This window comes from Cervus elaphus, chromosome 24 (assembly GCF_910594005.1).
Source record: "Cervus elaphus chromosome 24, mCerEla1.1, whole genome shotgun sequence".
Taxonomy (NCBI): Eukaryota; Metazoa; Chordata; class Mammalia; order Artiodactyla; family Cervidae; genus Cervus; species Cervus elaphus.
The window spans coordinates 60,695,024-60,708,414 of record NC_057838.1 but is presented as its reverse complement, the minus strand read 5'-3'; the positions used below and the strand labels follow the sequence as shown (position 1 = coordinate 60,708,414).

The 13,391-nt window shown below is 57.2% G+C and overlaps 1 protein-coding gene across 1 annotated transcript in view; it reads left to right on the top strand.

Annotated features, from left to right (window-relative positions):
- Window positions 1-12,199, top strand: part of MAPKAPK3 (MAPK activated protein kinase 3) — a 28,386-nt gene extending 16,187 nt beyond the window's left edge. The window contains exons 3-11 of the mRNA XM_043886336.1: window positions 3,643-3,782; window positions 4,980-5,044; window positions 5,462-5,541; window positions 7,350-7,473; window positions 8,687-8,762; window positions 9,089-9,213; window positions 9,663-9,748; window positions 10,027-10,107; window positions 10,765-12,199. Coding sequence (XP_043742271.1) covers window positions 3,643-3,782; window positions 4,980-5,044; window positions 5,462-5,541; window positions 7,350-7,473; window positions 8,687-8,762; window positions 9,089-9,213; window positions 9,663-9,748; window positions 10,027-10,107; window positions 10,765-10,917 — 930 coding nt within the window. The 3' untranslated portion in view covers window positions 10,918-12,199. The remainder of the gene's footprint in view (window positions 1-3,642; window positions 3,783-4,979; window positions 5,045-5,461; window positions 5,542-7,349; window positions 7,474-8,686; window positions 8,763-9,088; window positions 9,214-9,662; window positions 9,749-10,026; window positions 10,108-10,764) is intronic.
- The last annotated feature ends 1,192 nt before the right edge of the window (window positions 12,200-13,391 follow it).

Genomic DNA, 13,391 nt, shown 5'->3' with positions numbered 1-13,391 from the left:
GACACGGGGGGCTGTGTCTCTGGGACGCAGGCTCCTCTGCCCTCAAGCTGTGAGGGGCTCTGCAGTTTGGTGGGGTTGGTCAGCATCTCGGCCATCTGGCTGCAGGCTCTGGGGGTTGATGAGAAATGGCAAAGGAGAGTGAGGGGAGGAGGGCAAAGTGGAAACCACTTCAGCAGAGTAGTTACTTCATGAACTAGAGCACTGTCATTTGATCAAGGAAGTGTCCTCTCAGATTCAGTACTTACCTGACGTCAGTGGGGGGCCACACCTCCAGCACAGCGGGGAGCCGTCCCAGAGGAGGAAACCAGGGTTCCATCCCACAGGTGCGCAGGGGAGCATGTTGGGCAGTAGCTGGAGCTGTGGAGCGACTCAGGAGACATCACAGACCCTCCCAGCTCTGGTGTACCTCTGAGGGGCTCGGGGACATCGGGTGGGAGTGAGGCCATGTGACTGGGAACCAGGATACTGAGTGTCCTTCAACAGTTTCAGGCGTTTGGATATGGGGGTCAATGGAGACCCAGAGGCTGCTCTGTGAGCACAGTGGTGTTGGAAAGGGGCTGTAGTAGGTACTTTGAGGAGCCCCTAACCAGAGGTCCCCTTTGTGGTTCCCATCCTTCCAGTGTAGCCCAAGCCCTGCATCTTAACACCAGGGAAACAGAGGCACAGAGAGGCAAAAGACCGGCCCCAGGTCACACTGACAGTAGGAGTAGAACCCAGGCCTCCTGTCTTAGCCCTGTGCTCTTTTCCATGCCTGGGAGGATGGGGCTCTTGCTTGAGGACCCATTTTATGAAGGATAGTGACCCCTCAGGTACTTGCATGAATGAAGCCTACTTGTAGCGATGGACTTGTGGGCTGGAGGAGTCAGGATGGGCTTCCTAGAAGAGGAGGTGAAGTCTGGTTGGCCAGAGAGGGTTGGTGAGTACAGCGGGGAGTAAGTTGGGCCAGGCTGTCACGTCTCTCCTTTGTTGAGCCTTCCTGGCCCCTCAGTTTCTTCTTCTCTCCCCACGATGGGTTGTGAGGGTTTCTTCCCTTTACCCCCACTTTATAGATTTGTTCATTAAATCCCCGAGTATTACCCGAGCCAGTGCTCTGTGTGAGCACTGGAACCCAGACTGGCCCTGCCCATGGGGGCCCACAGTCTGATGCTGGAGACGGCCCGGTGCCGGCCTGACTGGGGAAACGGCTGCATGATCTGGGATCAGTTACTCACCTCCCTCTGCCTCCAATAAAGTCCCTTCCTCCTAATATTTGTAAAAGGCTCAGAACAGAGCCAGGCATATTGAAAGTGTATCGTCTATATGTGTATGTGTGTGTTTATAGAGTTATCAAAGGAACAAGCTAATTGTAGGTCATGAGTAAATGGTGCACAGGAGGGAGGAGAAAAGGGCGATGATGTGGGAGCTTTCTGGGGAGCAGGCAATGTTTTCTTAACATTAAAAAAAATTGTGCTTATTATTTATTTGGTTGCACTGGGTCTTAGTTGCGGCATGCGGGATCTAGTCCCCTGACCAGGGATCAAACCCATCATCCCATCCTTTGTTCCAGAGCTCAGCGTTTTCTGCCAGGCCCCAGCTGGGGACTCCCAGGTTAACCCCACATGCCTCTCCCTTCATGCTGCCTCCAGCCTGCTGGAGGTGCAGAGGCAAAGACCACTGAGGGAGGTGCTGGGAGGACTTCTCAGAGCAGGAGACATCTGAACCGAGCCCAGAACGTTCCTCATAAAGGGAGAGCTGGCCCAGTGGAGAAGGAGATGGAGCAAGAGAGCACGTGGTGAGGGCGGAGCGTGAGGCTTGTTTGGGATCAGCACGTCCGGCATTCCAACCCGAACCAGGTGTTCTGGGGCCAGGGCAGCAGAAAGGGAGCTGGGAGAGGAAGGCGCGCTCTGGGTGCCAGGGAAGGAGGTGGCCGTTATCTGGAGCTCAAGGGCTGGGGATTTAAGGAGTGAGGGTGGGGACAGGTGGAGAAGAGCCAGAGAGGAGGAGGCGGGACTGAGGACCCCACAGAAAACCTGTCAGCTGTGGGCTGGGCCTTTGAGGAGAGAAGAGAGAGGACCCTGGTACAGGGGTCGGGGTACCAGAAGCAGGACAGAGTGGGGGTCCAGGAACCCTCCTGGAGGCCCTGCCAGGACATGGTCAGGTCGGCTAGGGAAGAGGTGGCAGGGGGCAGGGAGAAGTGTTGGGAGGCCAAGCAGAGACGAGGTGCAGAGAGGACAGAGAAGGGAGGGAAAATGGTGCATCTTTGATCCTGCGGTTGAAGCCTGAGGCGCCTCAGGACGCAGTGGGGGCAGGGGGAGCTGATGTGACCAAGCCTCTTTCCCCCAGTGCTGTTAAGTAAGAAGCTGGTGCATGGGAGCTGTGTGGGCAGGAACAGAGGCGGCAAAGGCAGCACGAGCAAGGGATCCATGGTTTCCAGGCTGGGAGCGTCTGCCTACAGCCGCCTCTGTGTGCCCCATTCTGGACTGTTAGCGGAGCGGGAGCCCCCGAGCTGGTGGAGGGGCCTGCCCACCTCCTTGCACTCCACACTCGGGTCAAAGGGAACAGCTCCTCAGACCAGCGGCAGCAGCAGATGTGGAGGTCCACTGCCTTCCTCTCCACCTCAGTTGATCTTTGCCTAGAGAGCTTTGTCCTGGAGGCTGCCCCGCACATGCCCTAGAGGAGGGGAGACCATCCTGCCCAGGAAGGAAAGCAGGACCCATGGTGGCCCAGGGTCCTGTGGGTACTGAGCCAGATGGAGCTGGTCTCAGCCTGTCTTGGTTTCCAACCTCACTCTTTAGCCCTGTTCAACCAGGAAGCAGATGTGAGCAGCCTTACTGGGGGATGCCTCGTCCCTGTTCTCCCCATTCTGGGCCACATCCCCCAGAAGGCCGACTTCTCCACCTACTCCACCTCTGAGCATGACCAATTCAAGGTCTTGCTCATTTCCGGTGATTGGCCTTAAGGTTGGCAGCCACAGTCTGGGGCTGAGTTAACCCGAGCAAAGATCCCGACACCCACCCACCTGCTGCCTGCTTCACTATGATGCATCCTGTGGGGATGACTGTTATTATTCCATTTTACGGAGCTGTGGGCTGTGGCTTGGAGCTGTGAATGTTTGCTTGAGGTCACACTGAGTCACGGAGGAATTTAGCCCCAAGCTTGGAAACCTCACCCTACCAAGGAGTCACCCCCATCAAACAGGGTCCTCCTCGCCAGCCTCTACCTCTGGCCCACAGCCCTCATCCCACTGGAAACATGAGGCTCTGGGGATGTGTGGCTCCTGGCACAGGGTCTCACAACTGATGTGTGATTTGACTACAAAATCCTCTCAATTTCCACCTCAGTTGCTGCTCCCCAGGAAAGGAGGCGGGGGCTTCTCTGGCTTCTGAGCCTTTCCAAGCTTTCAGCTACCTCCCAGGCCTTCCTGAGCTACCAGCTAAGCTTGCTTGAAGCTGACCCTCAGCCATGCAGAGGCTCATTGAGTCATACATCCAACCTGGATTGGAATCCTCCTTTTGCCCTTCATCAGCTGGGTGACCTTAGGCAGGCCACAGGCCCCTCTGAGCCTACGTGTCCTTGTCTGCCCAGTGAGGGCAGTGGCACTGTCTGGGTGGCTCCTGGGGAAGTGGGTTCTGGGCCTGATAGCCTGTGCCTCCCTGCCCTCAGCTCCTGTACGACAGCCCCAAGGCCCGGCAGGAGGTGGACCACCACTGGCAGGCCTCAGGCGGCCCCCACATCGTGCGCATCCTGGATGTTTATGAGAATATGCATCACAGCAAACGCTGTCTCCTCATTGTCATGGAATGGTATGCCGGCCCACCCTCCCTCAGCATCTCATTTGTACCCCTATGGCCCCCACCAACTCCCACCATTCTTTAGGGGACCTCTCTGTTCTTCAGACAGCAGCCCCGGGAGGGCCCCCCAGCCCCTGAAGGGTGATGGACCTGGGCAGCTGGCCCCAAGGGCACTCCTGCACAGGTGAAATCCTCAGGGGCTGTAATATGGCTTCCTTGGGTGTGATTCCCACTCGGTGAGGAGGGGCTGGAAGAGCTGTCAGAGAAGGCTGCCAAGCCCTGAATGTGGCTGGGATGAGGGGAGACTGGGGGAAGAGTGGGATATATGCTGTCCCCTCGGCTTTCTCCTCACCTGGATTTGCGCTCCCATGGCTACCCCCCCCGCCCCCCACCCCCGATGTTGGGTGACCCTGGCCAGGATCCCCAGTGGCCTCCTCCATCCTGGGCTTCTCCCGTGAGCACTGTGGCTCAGCCCTAACCTTCCTCAGAACCTGGGCCCTGGGTCTTGGTCTCCAGCTCCTGCCTGTCTGCCTTTCAAGTTCCCCCTCACCCCATAGGGTAGCAGCTCTTGAGTCAGATTTGGGGTTCAGATCCTGACTCTGTCACTCACTAGCTGTGTGACCTTGGGCAGGCCTCTCACCTCTCTGGATCGCTGTAACTTCCATGTAAAGTGTGGAGGGAGATCTTGGTGTGGCATCCACCCTGTTCATTCTTAGTGCTCTGTGTGTACTGCTGAATCAGTCTTCCCAACTCTGTGAGGTTGGTGTGCTAATCCCTGTTTTACAGAAGAGGAAGCTGAGGCACAGAGAGCTGAAGGGACCCATCCAGAATCACACAGCAGTATGCACAAAGGGTTTGCCCAGGGCACAGCACACAGTAGGTGCTCAGAAAACGGTGGTCATGAGGATGATAACTGACATCTCATTCCTCACTTGGGTAAACTTGGATAAAGGTGGGGCTGCCAGATCAAGACAGTGTTCCTGGGAACATAGATGCTCCCTGGGGAAGATCCTCCCCTAGTTCTAAGAGTTGAGTTCAACCCACCCAAGCCAATAGCCCACCATGCACCAGGCTCTTCAAGACACAGCAAGGCTGACAGTGACCGTTCCCCAGGGGAAGAGCATTAGGGCTGGGGGCCTGGGCCCACAACTCAGGGCAGGGGCAGGTCGATGCCTGATTCTCCCCCTCCACCCCTGCTTTCTCCGACAGCATGGAAGGTGGTGAGTTGTTCAGCAGGATTCAGGAGCGTGGTGACCAGGCTTTCACTGAAAGAGGTATGGATGTGCCCCTGCATGGGGAGTTTGGGCTGAGATGGGGCACACAGAGTTTCCTTGTGACGCTGGGCAAGACCCTGTCCCTCTCTGTGCCTCAGTTTCCCCAGCTGAACAAAAGCGGGGGTGGGAGAGTGTTCATCCCCCAAGGGGTTCTGTGAGTCTGTGGCAGCTTGTCAGAGATGGACTCCCCATGGGCCTGGGATGGAGGCCTCAATGCTTCTTGGTGCCAGCCAGCAGCTGAGCTGGGGGCATCTCCAGAAGAAACTAGGGGGACCAGAGTCAGGCTATGAGGTGGGATCCTGGGTGGCAGGACTGCACCATCTTGTGCTTTCCCAAGAGGGGTGATGGGGAGGGGCCCCCTAGGCTGCCTGACCCTCAACTTCCATTCACGGCTCCCTCCTCTGTCCGTGTCTGCAGAAGCCGCAGAGATCATGCGGGATATTGGCACTGCCATCCAGTTTCTGCACAGCCGGAACATTGCCCACCGAGATGTCAAGGTGAGGCTCCAGGACCCATGTTGGGGGACCAGGACAAAGAATGCCATTCACAGACCCCAATGGTCCCAGCATCCACCGGATGGAGGCCATGTTCCTTGATGGCATTCCAGGCCTCTCCCCATGGCCCATACTGCACGGCTCAGCCTCTCCTCCCATGGTCCCAGCGTGTTCATTGTGCTCTAGCCAGATAGGTCTCCTTGTTTCCTTCAAGCATATATAATCCCAGTAGCCATGAGAATAAACTAGTGCCTACCTTGAGTCACTGGGTCCTGAGAAGCATCTCATTTAATCCTCACCCAGCCCTGTGAGAGGGTGCCATTACCCATTTGACAAATGAGGAAACCGAGGCTCAGAGAGCAATTGTCTTGCTCAAGGCTCTGCAGATGCTGCACTGTCTTGCTCAAGGCTCTGCAGATGCCTCACTGGGGATTCATGCATTCATTTGTTCACTCAGCAAGAATTTTGTGAAGACAGTGTGCCAGGCTTCAGGGGCAGGGCTGCCCAACACTGTTGGAGCTTATGTGAAGTGACAGCCATAGTTCCTGTAGGCAGAGCCCTCTGATGGCAGCATTTTAGGGGAAGGGAGGCCCTTTGCTGGGCACTGGACAGAGGAGTGGAGGTGATCCCAGCGGCTGGACCTGCTGTCCTTCCGGTGGACGGGCTTGAGAGTGTTCTCTCCAAATTTCCTGTCCAGGGAGGACGGATCTTACAGGTGATCAGGATCAGACGGAAGAAATGCAAACTGAGGCAGCTTCACATTCACACACGCACACACATGCATGTGCCAGCTACTGTCAGAGCAGAATTACAACTCCTGGGCCCTCGGCCCCCAACCTAGACCCTAACTGCCCCGCCCCCCCCAGACTTATTTCCTCCTAAAACTGGGCAGAGGAGACCCACTGCATCAGGTTCTTCCCCTGGCTGAATATTGCCAAGTTGTGTGGTAACCCTTTGATTTTAGATACACATGGAGCCACAACAGTCTCACATTCTGAACTGTTGCTTTATTTTGGCCCTGGCCTCCTTTTTTTCCCATAAGGGGAGAAAAGCCTTCTATGGAGAAGATTCCTATACAAAAACTGCTTCCCTGTTTTCCACCCCAGTCCAAGTTTGGATCATCTCAAATAGAACCTGAGAAATAGTTTTCACTGGCTCCAAACTGAAACTCCATGTACCACCCCATCCCTCTGCCCCAGCTGTGCTGCTTCTCTCCGTGGGTCTAGGTCCTACCCATTCATTAGAAAGCAGCTCGAGGGCTGCCTCCTCCATGCAGACCTCCCCACTGCCTTCATCCCTCAGACCTTCTGTTCCCTACAACCAGGAAGACTAGCCTCTGTGCAGCTCCCGGGGCCTGAGTTCCCCGAGCAACTTCAGGTGGGGTCCTGTTGTGCAGGTTCATTCTGGGCTGGGTACAGGATGTGTTCTAGGCAGCACTGGTTCATGAGCAGCCCCCCGTTCCCCTGGAACCCTCATCTTGGCATCTCATGGCAGCATCACTGACTCAAGCTCAGAAGTCCCTGCCCCTGGGCTCTCTGTGGCACTCAGTTATCCCCAGGCTTGGTGGAACCACTGCCTCAGTTTCCCCTCTGTGAAACAAGGTGTCACCTCTCAGCCACATTAGTCTCCTCCACCTTTGGCCCACGTCATTGGTGGCCGAGACCCAGGTCTTTTTTAGTGAGATGGACCTGGCTTCTCCTGCCTCAGTCTGGATGAGGGAGGGAGGAAGGAAATCTGCCTGCAGATCACTGTGGAAATCTGCCCCCACCTGGTGCCTGACTCCAGACTAATGTTTTCTCTCCCTGGACCAGCCTGAAAACCTGCTCTACACATCCAAGGACAAAGATGCAGTGCTGAAGCTCACAGACTTTGGTTTTGCCAAAGAGACCACCCAGAATGCCCTGCAAACTCCATGTTACACTCCCTACTATGTGGGTGAGTCCCTGGGATGTGGCTGGTACCTCTTTACTGCACCCTGCCCCCCCACCCCCTCCCCGCTGTGGTCTGGGGCAGCCTGTGGGACGCAGGAGCCAAAGGGTTAAAGTGCTGTGAGGAGGGAGGGGAGGGTTCTTGTCTGTGTGGAGGCGGCAGCTGGGGGGCCGGAGGCTGCAAAAATATTCTCCCAAACTTCAGTTTCTGCTTTTGAAAATAGATCCAGGAAAATTCTGGCTCTGGCCTGTGAGCTGAATGACATCACAGTGGCTCTAAATATATATGTGATAAAAGGCTGCCGTCGGCTTGGGATGGAGCCCAAGCGCGGTTGTTTTTCTCCGGTTTTTATCTTCCTGGGAGTCATATTCAGAAAGTGGGCAGGCGCCTCCTCCTACATGAGAGGGAAGCAGGGGACCAGCCACCTGCGTTTTGGGAAAGCGTCCCTTAGGTGAGGGCCAGGATGGGCCCCAGGGCTTCGCACACACTCATGCTTCCTGGAAAAGCTCCCTGCTCCCCTGTGAGCAGGTAGCCCCTAGACCTGGAGAAGCCACCCCCCCCCAGCCCCCAGAAAGAGGGGAGAGTGGGGGTGATGACTCGTTTACAGACGACTCTTCTCCCTCAGGATAAGCCTTCCGAGAGCTGTTGAAGGGGTGGGAAGCCCCCGGAGACAGCTGGAATGACACTCTGTTTACCAGGACGTGTTTTGCAGTATTTTGACTTAGTAATCTCCCGGCCTACCGATCTCATTGCACAGATGGGAAGACCAAGGCCCCATGGGATGGTTGCCAGGTGAACAGTGGAACCCAGAGCCCTGGCCATGGCCCTTCCTTGCCCATGACCTAGGCTGTCTGTTCAGGAGACAGGGGACGCTGGGCAGCTGCTGGGTTGGGGCCCTCTCCCCTATGGCAGGACCCCACCCAACCCCTGACTGCCCTTCTCTCCTTCCCCTACCACACCATGGCTGAGATTGGCCCAAGGTAGCTAGGAGGTTATCATCTCTTACAGCCCAGCCTGAAAGTGGGTTTATTTTATCTGGGAGCTGTTGTTCCTCCCCCGACTTCACACACATGCTGCCTTCCCAGAAGGTGCCAGACACCAATCTGCTCTGCCCCATCCCCGGCTCGGGCACCTGCTCCCACCTTGCCCAGCTGTAGGCGCCTGCTGGTGCCCCAAGACCCTTGGACTGAGAGTCCTTCTGTGCCCTCTGCCCCGGCAGCTCCTGAGGTCCTGGGTCCAGAGAAGTATGACAAGTCATGTGACATGTGGTCCCTGGGCGTCATCATGTACATCCTGTGAGTACCATCCCTTTCCTGCGCCCCCAGGTACCCTTGGAACCACTTCTGCCCCCACCGTCTGGGGTGAGGGGCTCAAGTGGGCCACTCTTCCAGCAGTCTTCTGTTCCCTTCTGGTCAGGGGACACCTCTCCTTCAGGCTCCCCGAAGGCCTCCCCATGCCAAGGGCAGCTGGTGTTCCTGGAGATGAACCCCCGAGTTGGGGGGCTGATACTATTGCCCTGGCGTCTGGCTGCCTGTCTCCTGGTCAGGGTCTTGGGGAGGAGAATGGGTCCGCCCTGGCGCTGCCCCCACCCCCGTGCCGAATGACCTCCGCCCTCCCCCAGCCTGTGCGGCTTCCCGCCCTTCTACTCCAACACGGGCCAGGCCATCTCGCCGGGGATGAAGAGGAGGATCCGCCTGGGCCAGTATGGCTTCCCCAGCCCTGAGTGGTCCGAGGTCTCCGAGGATGGTGAGTGACTCTCTGCCTAGCTCGCTCCACCGGACCCCAGCAGCCTTCCTTCTGGGAGAGACCACTTAGGTGTCAAACCGACCTGTGTTTAGATCCTGGCTTCCTCCACATCCCAGCTGTGTGATCCTAGGCAAGTCATCTCACCATTTGAACGTCCTTCTCTATGTCTGCCAAATAGGCTCAAAACCTGCCTCAAAACTTCCCCTAATTCTTGTCCTTCATTCATATTTTCCCTTTGGGGACCACGAACAAATCTGCCCTGTATCAGTTATCTATTGCTGCCTAACAAATTACCCCAAACACTTAGTGCCTTACAACAAGAAGCCGTTATCAGCACACTGTTTCTGTGGGTTAGGAATTTGGGAGCATGTTGCAGAGCTGGTGGTCTCTGGGAGCGGGAACTGGCTCTGAGCAGCTCCAGAGCCTCACCACTGCCCTCTCTTCGCTAGCCAAGCAGCTGATCCGCCTCCTGCTGAAGACGGACCCCACCGAGAGGCTGACCATCACACAATTCATGAACCATCCCTGGATCAACGTGAGTGCCTCCTCGTCCTGTGGTGGGCCGGGTGACGAGCTCGAGCAGGGCTGCCAAGAGGGTTGACGGCTCCAGAGGCCCTGGGGTGGGCCACAGACATGCGGTAGTACCCTGCCTTTCCCTGCCTTTGCTCCTGGTCTCATCAGGTTCCTTCACTGCCCTGAGCCTTGGATTCCCCACTGGAGCCCCAAAGAAAGGGGCTGGCGGCGGGGTGCGGGCAGCCAGTGCTGTCCCAGGTGCTTGCAGGCTGTGATCCACGGGCTTGGGTCTCCTTCCAGCAATCGATGGTGGTGCCTCAGACTCCACTCCACACAGCCCGAGTGCTGCAGGAGGACAGAGACCACTGGGATGAAGTCAAGGTGGGTGGACCATCTTCCTGCAGGTCTCAGGGTTTTGGAAAAAGGGACTGCAGGGTGGTGACCTCCCAGAACCTGGGTCTTTGGCCCCCTCTCGCCTCGTGTCAGTGACCACATAGTGGTCTTTGGGCCACAGTACCCCATTCAGGGCAGGGCTCCTGTCTTGCTCCCTCAGTGAAGTGGGGCTTTGGCCATAATTGCTCTTATGATCTGCAGCATCTGGGAGGGCGGTCAGCTTGCTTTTAGACTCAGGAGATGCCAGATTTGAGCCTGTGGGGCAGTAGCTCAGAGCCTGGGGCAACCTGGACACAACCTTCAGGTGCTGGTAACCTGGGTGCACAGCATGATGGTGTCCCCTAAAGGCCCTGTGGTTCTGAGCAGATGACATTGGTCCACGTCCCTGTCCTACTTACCCTTGGTGTGGTCCCAGGGAGTCACCACACTTCCTGTGCCTTGTCTGAGGTAAGCTCAGTCTTTACCGCAGAGGACTGGAGTGAGGACTGTGTGAGGCAAAGCAGTGGGCCCAGAGCTGGGTACATGGGGGCACTTGGGCAGCAAAGGTGGTCACTGCCATTACTGACATTATTAAGGGGCCACTCAAGCAGGAGGTAATGTCTCTTGAGGTCAGTAGACCTGCTCTCCCCCCACACCCATCCCCAGGAGGAAATGACCAGTGCCTTGGCAACCATGCGGGTGGACTATGACCAGGTGAAGATCAAGGACCTGAAGACTTCTAACAACCGGCTCCTCAACAAGCGGAGGAAGAAGCAGGCAGGCAGCTCCTCGGGCTCGCAGGGCTGCAACAACCAGTAGCTCCTCCGACCTTGGGGGAGCCAGAGGACACACTGGAGTGGGCTGAAGCCCTGACCTGGAGGGCTCAGGGTCCTGTTTTTTTAACAAAAGAGTTGTTTGTGTTGTGTTGTGATTTGTCACTTGGAACTTCAGGATGGGGGAACATGACCCCAAGTCCTTCAGAATCACATCCCAGGGTCAGGCCCTAGAGAGGGGCCAAAACCTGGGCCCTGGGGAGCCACGTGCTGCAGCTCCAGTGCCTTTGATCACTGCGGCCTGAATGCCCTGTGGCTGCATCCCGCCCAGGGCCTGGCCTTAGAGTTCTAGGCCCCTGGGCATTGTGGTTGGACTCCCCTCCTTCTGTGAAAACAGCTCCCCGGAGGGTGGGCAGATGGGCCTGGCCTTGGGAAAGGCATCCGGCCACTGGTTGTCATGGCGACCAGGGACAGAGTTGCCAGTCTTGAATGCTGAGTGAGTGAGCAAGGGAGGGAGGGGGGCAGTTGAGGGTCTGCCTGCCTTCTTGGGGAGGCTGCTCTCCTTGTGCCACTCACCCCTCTCAGACTCCCCCCCACCCCTCTGTTTTTGGTCTCCCTGAAGTGTCAGGGTCAGTCTGCCTGGCTCCCTGGGTGGTCCTGCGCTGTGTTGCTGCAGCCCCATCCCACAGGGCCCTTGGAAGTCTCCTTCCACAGAGTGCCTGAGCCCAGCCATCCTGTTACGACCCCCCCCCCCCAGAGTGACCTCTTACCTCAGTGAGGGGTTTGGGGGGGGGGCAGATATTTTTAACCCTTTTTTACTTTGGAAAATGTCACTGTGACAAAAGCCAGTACAGTTACCCTGCCCCCACCTGCTCATCGGATCCCAGGCAGGAAAGCCTGTCCTTAAGAGTTCACCCCCTACTCTTCTGGTTGACGGCAGGGCTTGTCTCCTGATGTACTTTTGTGAGAGTGGATGGCTGGAGGCAGGGCTAAGGGGCTCCCCCTTAATCCAGGGCCTCTTTCTGTACTTTGGGTCAGACTCGAGGCAGTGGAGGGCTGCTGCTTAGAGAGTCTGGTCCTTTCTTTTTTGCCCGAGTTGGAGCAGACAGGGCCCCTCCCTCGCTGCTCCAGGCTCACCCAGCCTCACACTGCCCAGGGAGCCTCAGGATGCTGAATGCCTGATATGGGCCTGGCCACTGCCTGGCCCCCAGCCTGCTTCCTGGTTCCTCACCCTTCTCTCATTGGCTGGGAAACCCTAGACCATGTCAGGGAGGATCGCACTGCTGGGTTTTATATCCAGGTATTAATAAACAGCATTTTGGCATTTTTCCCTTGTTCCTGGGTTTCTCGTCTACACGAGTGAACAAAAGTAGCCCAAGGGCATGTGCTCACACCCACTAGTGATTTCACTCCTGCCGGACAGAGTGCTTCAAGCCTGGTAGACATGCCAGGCTGGCTCCAGGGCCACCCTGGCCTCACCAGGCTTGGCGAGGTCAAGGGAGCGAAGAGATGGTAGCTGCCCCGTGTCCCCAGTGCACTGTGTGTGTGACACCCACCCCCGGCCCGGTGTGCGCTGGCGTCTGCCCACAGTGGCCACCCCCAGCTGTGTGCCAGCCTGCTGAAGGGCGGGCAGAGCGCCTGCTGCAGCGCTGAGCTATTTTCAGAAGCTGCCAGATTTCATTTGGCAGCGAGAGTGTCGGGGAGGGGAGGGGGCGGGACGCTGGAGACTGTCTTTTGACTACTCCAGCAACAGAGCACCCTCCGCCCCCCGAGAGCCCTTGCGGGTTGCCCAGAGGAGGGCCCGGACTGTGTCAGATGCCCCCAGCTTCTGTCCTCCCGGGTCCCCAAGAGCTCCTCTGGCACCCGCAGCACTCCCTCCCCACCTCCCTTTCCCTCAGGGTGTAGGGGAGGGCAATGAGATGTTAGAAGGCGGGACAGGCAAGTCGCCTGAGCTGAGTGCCACTTCCTGGCCTGGTGACCTTGGATAAGCCTCCCAGCTTTCCGGCCTAGATTTCCTCGGCTGTGTAGTGTGGTTGTTGGTGCCCCCCGAGGGGAGTCATACAGGCTATCCTGGCACATGACATATGAAGCACTCATTGGGGTGCCTGGTACGTGGCTGGCCCCCATTTGCCACCCTAGCATCCTTAGCTGTAAGGAAGGAGAGAAGAACCTGAAGTGGCTCAAGGGAAAAGCAGTCCAGCCCCAAATCTACCTCTGAGACTTTCCGCCTAGAAATTCCACCTTTCTCCATCCATGGGGTTCTTACTCCCAAGGGCCTGCTCTCCAGAACAGCACTGTATGGGCTTCCTGGACCTTGGCTCCAACCCTGGGCTTCAAGGAGGGCGACCCCTCCTTTTGAAGGGCCCCTAGACTCCCCAAATGAATTCTGGGGGCCTCGCAGAGCCTGTGGTTCTGACCAACCCTTGTCCTGTACTCAGCTCAGTAAAATTCTGGTCAGATGCAAAGGCAGGTTAAGTCTGCCTAGTCACAGAGCTGCAGCAGTGCAGACCGCCTCTGTCC